Source organism: Bufo bufo, chromosome 6, assembly GCF_905171765.1.
Source record: "Bufo bufo chromosome 6, aBufBuf1.1, whole genome shotgun sequence".
Lineage (NCBI taxonomy): Eukaryota > Metazoa > Chordata > Amphibia > Anura > Bufonidae > Bufo > Bufo bufo.
Window position 1 is genome coordinate 94,084,397 of NC_053394.1, and position 12,803 is coordinate 94,097,199.

The 12,803-nt window shown below is 42.1% G+C and overlaps 1 protein-coding gene across 2 annotated transcripts in view; it reads left to right on the forward strand.

The window, feature by feature from the left end:
- Positions 1-12,803, forward strand: part of BICC1 (BicC family RNA binding protein 1) — a 259,900-nt gene that overhangs the window by 151,443 nt on the left and 95,654 nt on the right. For both annotated transcript variants that reach the window (XM_040436564.1, XM_040436565.1), the window contains exon 3: positions 4,283-4,352. In XM_040436564.1, coding sequence (XP_040292498.1) covers positions 4,283-4,352 — 70 coding nt within the window. The remainder of the gene's footprint in view (positions 1-4,282; positions 4,353-12,803) is intronic.

Sequence of the window (12,803 nt, forward strand, 5' to 3'; positions counted from 1 at the left end):
TGTCTTCAGTTCCTGCTTGTTCTTGGGGCATTTTCCCTTCAGTTTTGTGTTCAGCAAGTGAAATGCATGCTCAATCAGATTCAGGTTAGGTGATTGACTTGGCCAATGCATAACATTCCACTTCTTTCTCTTAAAAAACTCTTAGGTTGCTTTTGCGCCGTCCAATGAGTTCTGAAGCATTTGGCTGAATATGAGCAGATAATATTGCCCGAAACACTTCAGAATTCATCCTGCTGCTTTTGTCAGCAGTCACATCATCAATAAATACAAGAGAACCAGTTCTATTGGCAGCCATACATGCCCACGCCATGACACTACCACCACCATGCTTCACTGATGGGGTGGTATGCTTAGGATCATGAGCAGTTCCTTTCCTTCTCCATACTCTTCTCTTCCCATCACTCTGGTACAAGTTGATCTTGGTCTCATCTCTCCATAGAATGTTGTTCCAGAACTGTGAAGGCTTTTTTTAGATGTCGTTTGGCAAACTCTAATCTGGCCTTCCTGTTTTTGAGGCTCACCAATGGTTTACATCTTGTGGTGAACCCTCTGTATTCACTCTGGTGAAGTCTTCTCTTGATTGTTGACTTTGACACACATATACACCTACCTCCTGGAGAGTGTTCTTATCCGGTCAACTGTTGTGAATGGTGTTTTCTTCACCAGGGAAAGAATTCTTCGGTCATCCGCCACAGTTGTTTTCCGTGGTCTTCCGGGTCTTTTTGTGTTGCTGAGCTCACCGGTGCATTCCTTCTTTTGTTTCAAACAGTTGTTTTGGCCACGCCTAATGTTTTTGCTATCTCTCTGATGGGCTTGTTTTTTTTTTTTTTTTTAGCCTAATGATGGCTTGCTTCACTGATAGTGACAGCTCTTTGGATCTCATCTTGAGAGTTGACAGCAACAGATTCCAAATGCAAATAGCACACCTGAAATGAACTCTGGACCTATTATCTGCTCATTGTAAATGGGATAATGAGGGAATAACACACACCTGGCCATGGAATAGCTGAGAAGCCAATTGTCCCATTACTTTTGGTCCCTTAACAAGTGGGAGGCACATATGCAAACTGTTGTAATTCCTACACCGTTCACCTGATTTGGATGTAAATACCCTCAAATTAAAGCTGACAGTCTGCAGTTAAAGCACATCTTGTTCGTTTCAATTCAAATCCATTGTGGTGGTGTATAGAGCCAAAATGTTAGAATTGTGTTGATGTCCCAATATTTATGGACTTGACTGTATGTATTGGACAACTTGGTTTCCCATTCACCTCCCCAAAAAACCTGAAAAAAATAATAAAGCAGGAATTCCTGTTTTATGGTGACATTCACAATAAAAACACTTTAACTTTACCGTAACTTACAATTACAGCGATACCAAATGTCTACATTTTTTGTACTACTTTTACAGAATAAAAACTCCATTAGCAAAGTTTATTTTTGTGTCGCTGCATTCTAAGAGCCATAACTTTTTTTGTTTTGTTAAACGAGAGTTTTTATGAAGGTTATTCTTTTTTTATCGACAACCATTTTGGAGTACTTATGACTTTTTGATTTTACTTTTATTCATTTTTTTGGCACGTTAGTAAATATAAAAACAGTAAGGCCCGTTTAATACGAGCGAATATTCCGCGCGGGTGCAATGTGTGATGCGAGTACATTGCGCCTGCACGGAATCCGGACCCATTCATTTCAATGGGGTTGTGTACATGAGCGTTTGGTTTTCACACATCACTTGTGCGTTGCGTGAAAATTGCAGCATGTTCTATATTCTGCAATTTTAATGCAACGCTGGCCCCATAGAAGTGAATGGGGTTTGCGTGAAAATCGAATCACATCCGCACTTGCCTCCGGATGCGATTCGATTTTCACACAGACCCATTCACCCCATAGAGCATGCGTCTTTCACTGATGGTTGCTAAGAGATGTTGCTTGTATACCTTCATTTTTTTTTTATCACACGCGTGCAAAACGCAATAAATTGCCTTGCAAAATCGTGCATTTTTCACTGAACGCATTCGCAACGCATCCTGGCCTAAATCTGCATCTTTTCTACTCTTCACAGTTGTTCCTTTTATGGGATACTTTTATTTATTTATTTATTTTACACCCACTTTAGTGCAGTTGAATGTGTGATCCTCTGATTGCTTCTAAAATACCTGGCAGTACTTGTGTATCACACATGGCAACTAATTAACGCCTTGCTATTGAGTTATGCGGGTGCTCATTGGCTTATAGAGGAAGTCCCTTCCCTCTGCAAAACCTCTTACTGTAGGTGCTTTGTTTGCAAAAATAACTAAAATCTAAAAACCTACCACAGATGTCTGAATCTGAACGAACGATACTCTGTCTGCCAGTTGTGTAGTGTTGGTGTGGAATGCTCTGGTATCGTGCTGGATTCCATTGTGAAATCCACTGTTGTGTATCAAGGGGTTGATATGAATCCATTCCTTTGTGAATTTGTTTTAATAACTTATCAGATAACAAGGTTTTTGCTCTTTTATCAATTATGTGAAATGGTTTGGCATGGTACCTAACTGAAAGATGCTGAGAGATGGCTCAGGTTTTATCAGTAGTTCCTCGAAGTGCCTGGTTGACGGGCTCTCTCAGTACCAGCTTACTACACCCCCTACATTTCTCAGACTTGTAACTCCCAAGAAGCTGACTCTCTTGGCTTGTTTTCTTCATTGTGATCTGCAGTAATAAAATTGTGTAATTTGCCAACTTTTTTTTCTTTTCCACCTGAGGCATTAGAGATTTGTGAGATTGCAGTTTTGGCTTCATCAACGAAATATCTAAAAATTATCTGCATCCAAATTGAGGATTACATTTCTGGTGTAGTTCTTATTATCATGCACCATTACTTTTTGACTCAGGAGAGTTAATTGATTCTTCAGTATTTGTTGTGACCTTCAGTTATTGGTTGGTGAAAAAGCGCCCCGATTAACTGGCTATACCAAATACGCATGTCTGTGGAGCTGGAGGACATACCCATGTCACTGCCAAACATAATACTTGGGGGCTGAAGACTATACATCTGGAAAGGGAAATTGACCGATTTGTGTTGACGCCTCAGAATGTCTACCTTTTAAAGGGGTATTCCCATCTCAGACAATAGGGGCATATCGCTAGGATATGCCCCCATTGTCTGATAGGTGCCGCTCCCACCTCTGGGACCCACACCTACATTGAGAACGGATCCCTGAAACTTGTGGAAGGCGCACTGCGCATCTGCCCTCCTATGGGGCTGCCGAAAATAGCCGAGCACTTGGCTATTTCAATCTGCCCCATAGAAATAAACGGGAGCAGTGGCTGCCTGCCACAACTTTCAGGGATCCACCATCTTCCCCGCTCCGTTCTCTGTGTAGGTGCGGGTCCCAGAGGTGGAACTGGCACCTATCGGACAATGGGTACATATCCTAGCGATATGCCCCCATTGTCTAAGATGGGAATACCCCTTTAAAACATGTTTAAAAAATATGTTTAAGAGGAGATGTACAACCACAGGATGGGGACGTAATAGGTTTAAAATAAAAAATTAATTATTGAGCACCTCACCCATTCCCCACTATTGTCATTCAGACGCTGCTGTGGTCCTCGCTTTTTTTAAGGAAACCTGGTTTAGTTGCCCATAGCAACCAATCAGATTTTGGTCCTCGGCCACGGCAAAATGTTTTTGTCTAAAAATTTTAAGCAATAATTGGCCCAAATGCTTGGCTGAACATGCAGCCTATATTCCTGCTGGAACATTGGCTCATGAAGATTTGGAATGTATATTTGGTATTTTAGCATTCCTAGTTATTGCCTTGGCCACCAACTGTGTTTGATGTTTGACCACTTGTCCTATAATGGACGGCCTACCGCTTCCATTTTATACTTGTTATATCCAGATAGTTTTGATTTGATCCTCCTTAGTATCATGAGAACCTAAGAACGTACTGTGAGGTAGATGAGAATTACAGCTGTGTTTATAGTACAGCCATTGACCAGATCAAAAATGGGTCCACAAAGCTCATCCTACTTCTTGGAAATAGGTTCGTATTTTTGTAGAGCAGTACACAAGACACTTCACCTCGAGTTTTACTGATTTGTAGTGAGTGGATATTTATGTAGAAATAAAGGTCACTGTCTGTCTGATCAGAGCTGTTTGTCTAATCATGCATTTCCATTAAAGCTGTGTCTTGACCAGACTGTGAACTCAAGATGTGGTGGTGAGAATCTTTGCTTAAAACCAAAAGGGAGCTATTACATTACTTAAACCGCATTCACTTTCTTTCTGCAGATTATGGAAGAAACAAATACACAGATCGCGTGGCCATCTAAACTGAAGATAGGAGCAAAGTCAAAGAAAGGTAATGCTTGTAGATTCATTTATTTTTTCTAAAAATTTTTTTTTTAAGTTTCTGAAATTAAATAAACCCTCCACTGTGTGTTAAAATCAAACTTTATTTCCTTTAGATGCACGCACATTCATGTGTGTGTTTTTACTAAAATATTTTATTTTTATTTTCTTTAATAAACCCCAAATCTGTGAACTTTAGGTGTGATGAGCTGGAAGAGATTTTACAGATCTACTGTATTAAACTATTCCGAATAATAATCTCATCATATCTAGATACAAATAAACCCCAAAAAACTACCTAAGATGCACCAGACACAACTAGGCTTTAGAGGAGGAAAATAAGAAAAAATATATTTCTCGTCAGCCCTCAGATCAGACCCTCATCTGAACCCCAAGCTCCGTCAGCCACAGACCAGACTTCAGATCAGACATTAAAACAATAAACTTGCCTCGCTTGCTCTGGACAGCACTGCCACTCACCCACCACTCCCTGATCATCTTCCAGCCCGCACTGCAATGTCACCTGACGTCACACAGTCTCGGGTCATAGTGTGCGCCTATGTGCACTACGTCCTGATGCTTTATTCAGGCAGGAAACGGTGCAGAATGGGACCTGGAATAAGACTAGGGAGGGTGAGTACAGCCGCCAGCACAGCGCTTTCCTCAACGCTCCCTGCGCCTCCTGCATACTAATGAGCGTTTCCGTAATGAAAGTGGTCATTAGCATTCGGACTATAAGAAGCACAATTTTAGTGGAAGAAAAGTGCATCTTATAGTCTGACAAATACGGTATATAAGGAAGCTTTGAAGCTCACCCACCTTTGTAAATGTTGTTCACAGTGATATTTTCCAGATAAACATTGAGAATAAGGGAACTCCAGCATCCAAACATGAATAAAGTTTAAAGTGTCTACTCTCCTTACTTAACATAGTAACATAGTACATAAGGCCGAAAAAAAGACATTTGTCCACCCAGTTCGGCCTGTCATCCTGCAAGTTGATCCAGAGGAAGGCAAAAAAAACCTGTGAGGTAGAAGCCAATTTTCCCCACTTTAGGGGAATAAAAAATTCCTTCCCGACTCCAATCAGGCAATCAGAATAATTCCCTGGATCAACGACCCCTCTCTAGTAGCTATAGCCTGTAATATTATTACGCTCCAGAAATACATCCAGGCCCCTCTTGAATTCCTTTATTGTACTCACCATCACCACCTCCTCAGGCAGAGAGCTCCATAGTCTCACTGCTCTTACCGTAAAGAACCCTTTTCTATGTTTGTGTACAAACCTTCTTTCCTCCAGACGCAGAGGATGTCCCCTCGTCACAGTCATAGCTGAATTTGAAAACATTGACCCTGCAGTGTATAAAAACATGAACTTATCCAGACACCCTCCAAGAAATGAAGCGGTTATGCAGTAATCAGCAGCAAATTATACAAATGTGTTTTTGTTTTTTTTGCATCTATTCTATTCTAAAATGAAACACTTTATTAAAGGAGACTTGTCCGTCCCTTAATATATATAATCCTAGACACCAGGACACTTGAAGGCACTCTCAGCAAGGAAGTTTAGGGGACGTTTCATATCGTGAGGTGTTGTGGTCTACTCTTTCATAATTGTTCCTTATGTCCTAAAGTTTTCGTATTTACTCTTTTTAGTGGAATAGTTCTAATTCTGCAAGGAGGTTGATGCGATTTTGTTCGGGGCTAATGTTCTCCCTCCCTACCTCCCAATAAAATTTTGTACAAGCTTCAAGAATTTGTTATTCACCACAGATTATTTGACTTTTGACTGCTTATTGAGCATGATACAATGATTTAAGTAGTACTAATGTTCAGGTATTTTATGGGGGTGGTAATATTTTGGCTGTTTTTATTGTGTGTTTTGGAAGTAACTGATCAAAATATTTCCTGTAAGCCCTAACACAGAGAACACCGATTTAATGAGGTGATACTTTATTTTTGCGAGTTAGAATTGACCAGGACAATCCGTATTGGACATGTGTTTGTTTATATGGTTAAATTGAATAATTGAAAAATAATTTCCTAAATTGAAATTTAAGTTTTATTTTTAATTTTTTTCTTAGGTATTTGAATTGTAAAAGTTAATACAGCTCTGTAATGTACTTCTGTAGGCCCTCACGATATATACGGACATAATCTCTTTTCAGGATAACGTTGCTGTTTGCCAGTTCTGCAAAAAATAACTCTTGCAGACACCTCGTAACATGTGCATTGATTCTCCAGAGGTTAATCGGTTATGGGTAGGATGGAAACCAAGATACATCCACACTTAACACTGAATTCTCGATTAATTGTTGCGCGACAATTTTTATAATGCTAGTCTATGGTGTCGCACTGCGACACGACTAGGGCTGCAGTAAACGATTACTAAAATAATCGAGTATTCTATAGATTTATTTTTTACGATTATCGAGTAATCTAATAAGAAAAAAATAATAGACTGTTTTCCTTTATAAAAACTCATCAGACCCCCTGCCATTAGTCCCCAACACCCTTTGTTCCCCACTGTGATATCAGCCCAAGTGCATCGGCTCTCCCCCGCCCCCATTGTGCCAACACCCTTTGTTCCCCACTGTGAGATCAGCTCTCCCCCCGCCCCCATTGTGCCATCGGCTCTCCCCCGCCCCCATTGTGCCATCGGCTCTCCCCCCCCCCCCCATTGTGCCATCGGCTCTCCCCCGCCCCCATTGTGCCATCGGCTCTCCCCCGCCCCCCATTGTGCCATCGGCTCTCCCCCGCCCCCATTGTGCCATCGGCTCTCCCCCGCCCCCATTGTGCCATCGGCTCTCCCCCGCCCCCATTGTGCCATCGGCTCTCCCCCGCCCCCATTGTGCCATCGGCTCTCCCCCGCCCCCATTGTGCCATCGGCTCTCCCCCGCCCCCATTGTGCCATCGGCTCTCCCCCGCCCCCATTGTGCCATCGGCTCTCCCCCGCCCCCGCCCCCATTGTGCCATCGGCTCTCCCCCGCCCCCATTGTGCCATCGGCTCTCCCCCATGCTCCTCCTGACACCCGGATTGCAGAGCGTCACTGGTTTCTATGACGCTGTGCACTCCAGGCGCCTGGCCTTAGTTGCGCCCCACCAACTTACCTTTCCAGCAGGGGTGCTGCCGACACTCCATCGTTCTGCGCTGCTCTACGCCAGACGTCACACAGTGCGTCAGGTCACGGCGTCTGTACGTCAGAGCAGCGCGGGACCATGGACGTACTGTGAAGTGTCCGGAGGCCCCCTGCTGGAAAGGGGAGTATTCCAAGCGCAGCAGTAGACCACGGAGCGGGAGTAATAGCAAGCGCTTCACTCCCGCTCCGTGGTCACATGACACAAACGAATCTTCGATGCAAAAAATTTGCATTGAGGATTTTTGTGTCGAATTACTTGATTTAATCGAGTAATCATTTCAGCCCTAGACGCGACAGTCGCAGAAAAATCCACCTTGGATTGATTTTTTGCTACTGTCGTGTCGCAGTCTCAGCAGGTCGCAGTGCGACACCATACACTATCATTATAAAAATTGTCGCGCGACTCATGTCGTCGTGTAGCCCTAGCCTAAGGCTGCACTCAAACATAGCATTGTGGCACATTTCGCATTTTTTTTAAAGTTAAAAACTCTGTTGTCAGTTTTTACTCTAAAGTCTATAGCAAAATGTGAAGTCTTTGTATTCTACGCAGCGTTTAGCATTTTATCATTTTTGCTGCGTTTTGTCGTTGGTGTTTTTTTTATTTTCCACAATGCAGCACTCTCTAGGCATGCCATTTTTTTAAATACTAGGACTTTAAAAACCTCAGATAAAAAAGGTACTGAAAAAATGACACAGGAGAAATTAAAACAAGATTTTTTTTTCCCCAAAAGATCATTCAGAAAATTAACAAGCGATTTTTAAGATCTACAGTACCCAGTCTCATTGGCACTAGACATACAACAAAATGATCTCATAAATTAACTTTGAAAGGCATGCATTTTCCAAGCGATCATAATCCTAGGGGTTAAATATTCTCCCATCTCCAAATATCACACATTTTCTTGCTGAAAATATTATTTTATTCATTAAAACATGAACTTTATAGCCAGATGTCTTTAAGTCCTTTTTATTGAAAGGCAAGGCCCTTTCTCTCTGTAATAGTTTGTAACTAGTCCACCTTGCCTGTGATATTCATGCAATGGGTTTCAATTCCAAAATGTTATTTTTCCAAGGCACTGTATTTGACAAGTGGAGTAACAGACTTCATGCTGCCTAACTGGATGTTGTCCTGGTCTTATTGGCTTGCAATTTGACAAGCTGTTTGTGCTGCTCTTAAAATACCAAATGTGTCCTTTATAACATTTAATGGGCTGTCTCGGTTGTTTCTTGCCTTGGGAATTTCACAGAAAATATACTGTATATATGATACTTCTCTATAATAGTGAATGGGGGTTGTACGCTATTGCTGAACTAAATAGTGTCAGCACTTAAAGCGCGCACATGTGCTGACCAAGCTATTAAGTTATGCCTCTAGAAAAGTTAGGCAAAGGAGTGAAGAAGAGAAGTTCAGAGAGCCACAGACAAATGTGTGGACTTCCATCTGGGTCCTGTGTTGGTCGCTTTTGGTGTCAGAAAAATAAAAATACATTTTCTCATCATTTTTAGTCCAATTTAGAACTGGAGTAAATCTCTTTTTAGGTAATTCAGCTGCTTTTCTTGCACTACCGAGCACAGCCTTAGAAAACTGGTTGTTCGTTTTGCGATAGTGCCTGATGGCAGCAAATGATATGCTAATTTGTATATATGTTTCTCAGAAAAGCAGAGAAGAGTTGTCTTGACCACAGAGCTCCTCATGCATACTAGGTGGTCTTCCTAATGAGAAGGCGCACCCTTAAACATCTCCTCCGAGGTTACTCGGCTATCCTGGGCAATTTTCTCTCGACATACTCAGTACTCTTGTCCTTTTGGAAAGAGAATTGGCTGGCACATCTGACTAAGAAGTATTACTCATGGGTTTCTCCATCTCTTATTTTCTAGGGCTTATATGTTTCTCTGGTACTTGAAAGAAAAAATTGTCCTAGGAGACCATATACTGTTATACCAATTTTCACTGAGCTAACCAGGGCAATTTTCTCTTGATATACTCAACACTCTTGCCATTTTGGAAGGAGAACCAGAGAAGTATTACTGATGGGTCTCTCTCTCATCTTCTAGGAGGCCATAGAGTGTTATATACCAATTTTCACGGCATATTTAATTCGGGTAGAACAGGGCTCGACAAATCCCAGGCGCCAGGTCGCCATGGCGACTAGGAATTTAGTCCTGGCGCTTGGGTATTTGTCAGCCCGTTTTCAAAGGTGCCCGTGCGATGGGAGCGGAGCTGCCGTTCTGTCCGGAGGCAACACCGTTTGAAACAGCTCCGTCACAGCACACAATAGCAGAGACGCTGGCAGCAGGGAGGGGAGGGGAGGGGCTCGAGAGGAGTGTAATCTGATCCTAGAGTGGAAGCTGCTTCTGCCAGCCCCTCCCCTCCCCCCCCACCAACCAATCAGAGCTGAGGCAATGCAAGCACTAGCAGCTCTGAGTCACTGACACAAGTACAGGGAGTCTAAAGAATCGAATGAGTCACAGGTTAAAAGAATCTAAAGATCCTTAGTGACTCATTCGATTCTTTGAGTTAAAAGAACCGTCAGTCAGACTCTAGAACAGTTTACACTGAGGCTGATGCTTTTGCAGCAGTGGTAAGATTAAGTGACAGGACACAGAGTTTAGATTACAGTTTGAATTAACCCTTTAGGATCAAATTGGCTTCTCAAGGAGATCTATATGTTAAAGGCATCCCTTCTTCTGTCTCATTCAGTAGCTATAGAACTAAGGCTACTTTCACACTTGCGGCAGGATGGATCCGGCAGGCTGTTCACCCTGTCGGATCCGTCCTTCCGCTGTTTCGCCGGACCGCCGCTCTGTCCCCATTGACTATAACGGGGGTGGAGCTCCGGCGCAGCACGGCAGTGCATGGTGAAAGGCCGCCGGACTAAAAGTACTGCATGTCCAACTTTTTAGTCCGGCGGCCTCTCACCGCGAACTGCCGTGCTGTGCCGGAGATCCACCCCGTCCCCATTATAGTCAATAGGGTCCGGGGACGGAGCGGCGGTATATGTAACATGGCATACAGCATTATTGGGGGGGCTCTATGGAGAAGTGGGGGGGGGAGCACTATGGGGGCACCTACTAGGGGCTTTATGACGCGGCTCCGCCTGGCTCCTAACTTTTTTAGCTGGCTCCTAGATTCCAAGGAAATTTGTCAAGCCCTGGGGTAGAATCAATTCAGACCTGAATAGAATTTTTTGAAACATTTTGGCGAATCAGAGACCAAACTAATTTCAAGAAGTTCACTAATCTCTAGTACACTTTTGTTAGACGTAACTGTTCCTGTTACAGACAGTTAAACCATGGGCCTAGAGTAGAATAGGGCAGGTCAGCTCCACTTATGGCATCAGATGCAAGTATAGAAGATGGCTCCCAGGTGGAAGCCTAAAGTAGTAGTACAGTTTCTGCCTCTGAGCTATGTGAAACTGGCCATATGCATGCAAAAGTTAGTTCAACCTCTTATCATAAAATGCACACTTGACCCGAGATGGAGAATAAACCGCTGCCAAACGTCTCTAACAGCCGCTTATCTTCTGCTGGAAAAAAAATATCAGGCATGTTGAACACTTCTATGCTCCATTCTTCTTTCCCCAAAATCTGCTCTTTGGGACTGTGCCTCTATACACTTTGGTTTGTCCAGCACTAGTCGAGATATGGTTTACATAAGACTCTGTTCGCACCTGCAATATGAGGTTCCAATGGTGTATCTGTCAAGCTTCTCTCATTTTGTGACCCGTCACTTTCATTTGCATCCTTCAAAAAGCTGACCTTTTTACAGCTGTCATGGCTCAGTTATAAATGGAAACCATGACGGTGTGAAGTCGTATCCAACATTTTTCAGCTATTTGATTGGATTGGAGAAAATGGCTGAAACTGAGACATGTATATGGCATTAAACTGTTCTTTGTTGGCATTACAATGCTGCATTGTGCCCCAAACGCTTCACATTTCGACTCTTTTTGGAAGACTTACAGTTTATTTATTGTACTTTATGGTCTCTGTTAAATATGGAGAGAATAAATAGATTACTCTTGACACAAGGCAGGTTCCCCGCAGTGATCACCTTGGACTTTTACTGTTATTTATGTAAGGGATTTGTGGCACGAGCCCAATGAAGTGCAGATTTAACTGATCATGAATCGCTTAATAATTGCTGTCATCTGGATATTATACATTTTGGAAGTTCTCTATATTTCCAAAACCAATAGTTGGGTTAGTGGAAATTAGATCCTGTTGTGGTTTTGGAAAGGAACCATTGTTTTAGAGACAATTTTTGTCTTTCAACCTAGTGTTTGACAGTATACCTTCCAGAAAGTGATCTGTTTGCTTTGTGTTCTGAATACAAGAGTTCTTGGAAAATTTCATATTAACAGTATTTTATTATATCAGTATATGGAAATTGTTTCACTCAGTTTCTTAATTTATTTTATGAAGTGACCTCACATTGAATCATCGCAATTGTGATTTTGGAAATTAATTGAGGAGCACTTTCCAATTTTATTTCATATATTAAATTATACTAGATTTAATGTATTTTTCTTCAGTGCAGTGAAATGATTTTAAGGGTAATCTATCACCTATCTGAGGGCAGCATAAAATAGTGACAGAGATTCTGATCCCCACCATATGTCGGCACTTTAATAAAGCGTGGAGTCCTCGTATTCATGAGCAACTGGTTAACCGCTGATTGACATATACTGAATATATGGAAAAAGCAGTCAAATGGCAGGGGAATCAACAGTGCACACATCATTGAGATGACTCTGCTCTCATTGCAGTTATTAAAGGGAATGTGCCATCCGAACATGACCTATTGTTTAAATCACTTTTTTATGTCTAACATATATTTTTATTTTTGATTTTGTCCTTTTTTAATTTCCCATTTCAATAACCATATTTAAACAAAAAACATAAACACAGGGCTGGTGACCCATGGTCTGTGGCTCAGCATCCCCATCTCTCTGTCTTCTTCTGGTCACTCATGAAGACTGGCATGAGTCTTCCCCTCCTGAACTTCAGAACATTAGGGGCTCTGACTGCTCTCCTTATATACCATTTCTATCTAGACTGGAACCTTCTAATGGGTGGAGTGGAGAAGCTCAGCACAAACAGATACATTGTAACACTTCCTGTCTCTCATAGACTTACATTAGAGCTTCAATGAGTCGCTCAGTATTCATTAACCCTTTCCACAGAGCCTTGCAAATACAGTGCAAATGAACAGGATATATATCGCAACATACATATAAAATACAGTTAAACAGTGCAAGTTAACTCTTTCAAGTGAAATAAAGTAAGAATTTTATAACTTTGCATAGGGGAAACAGGCAA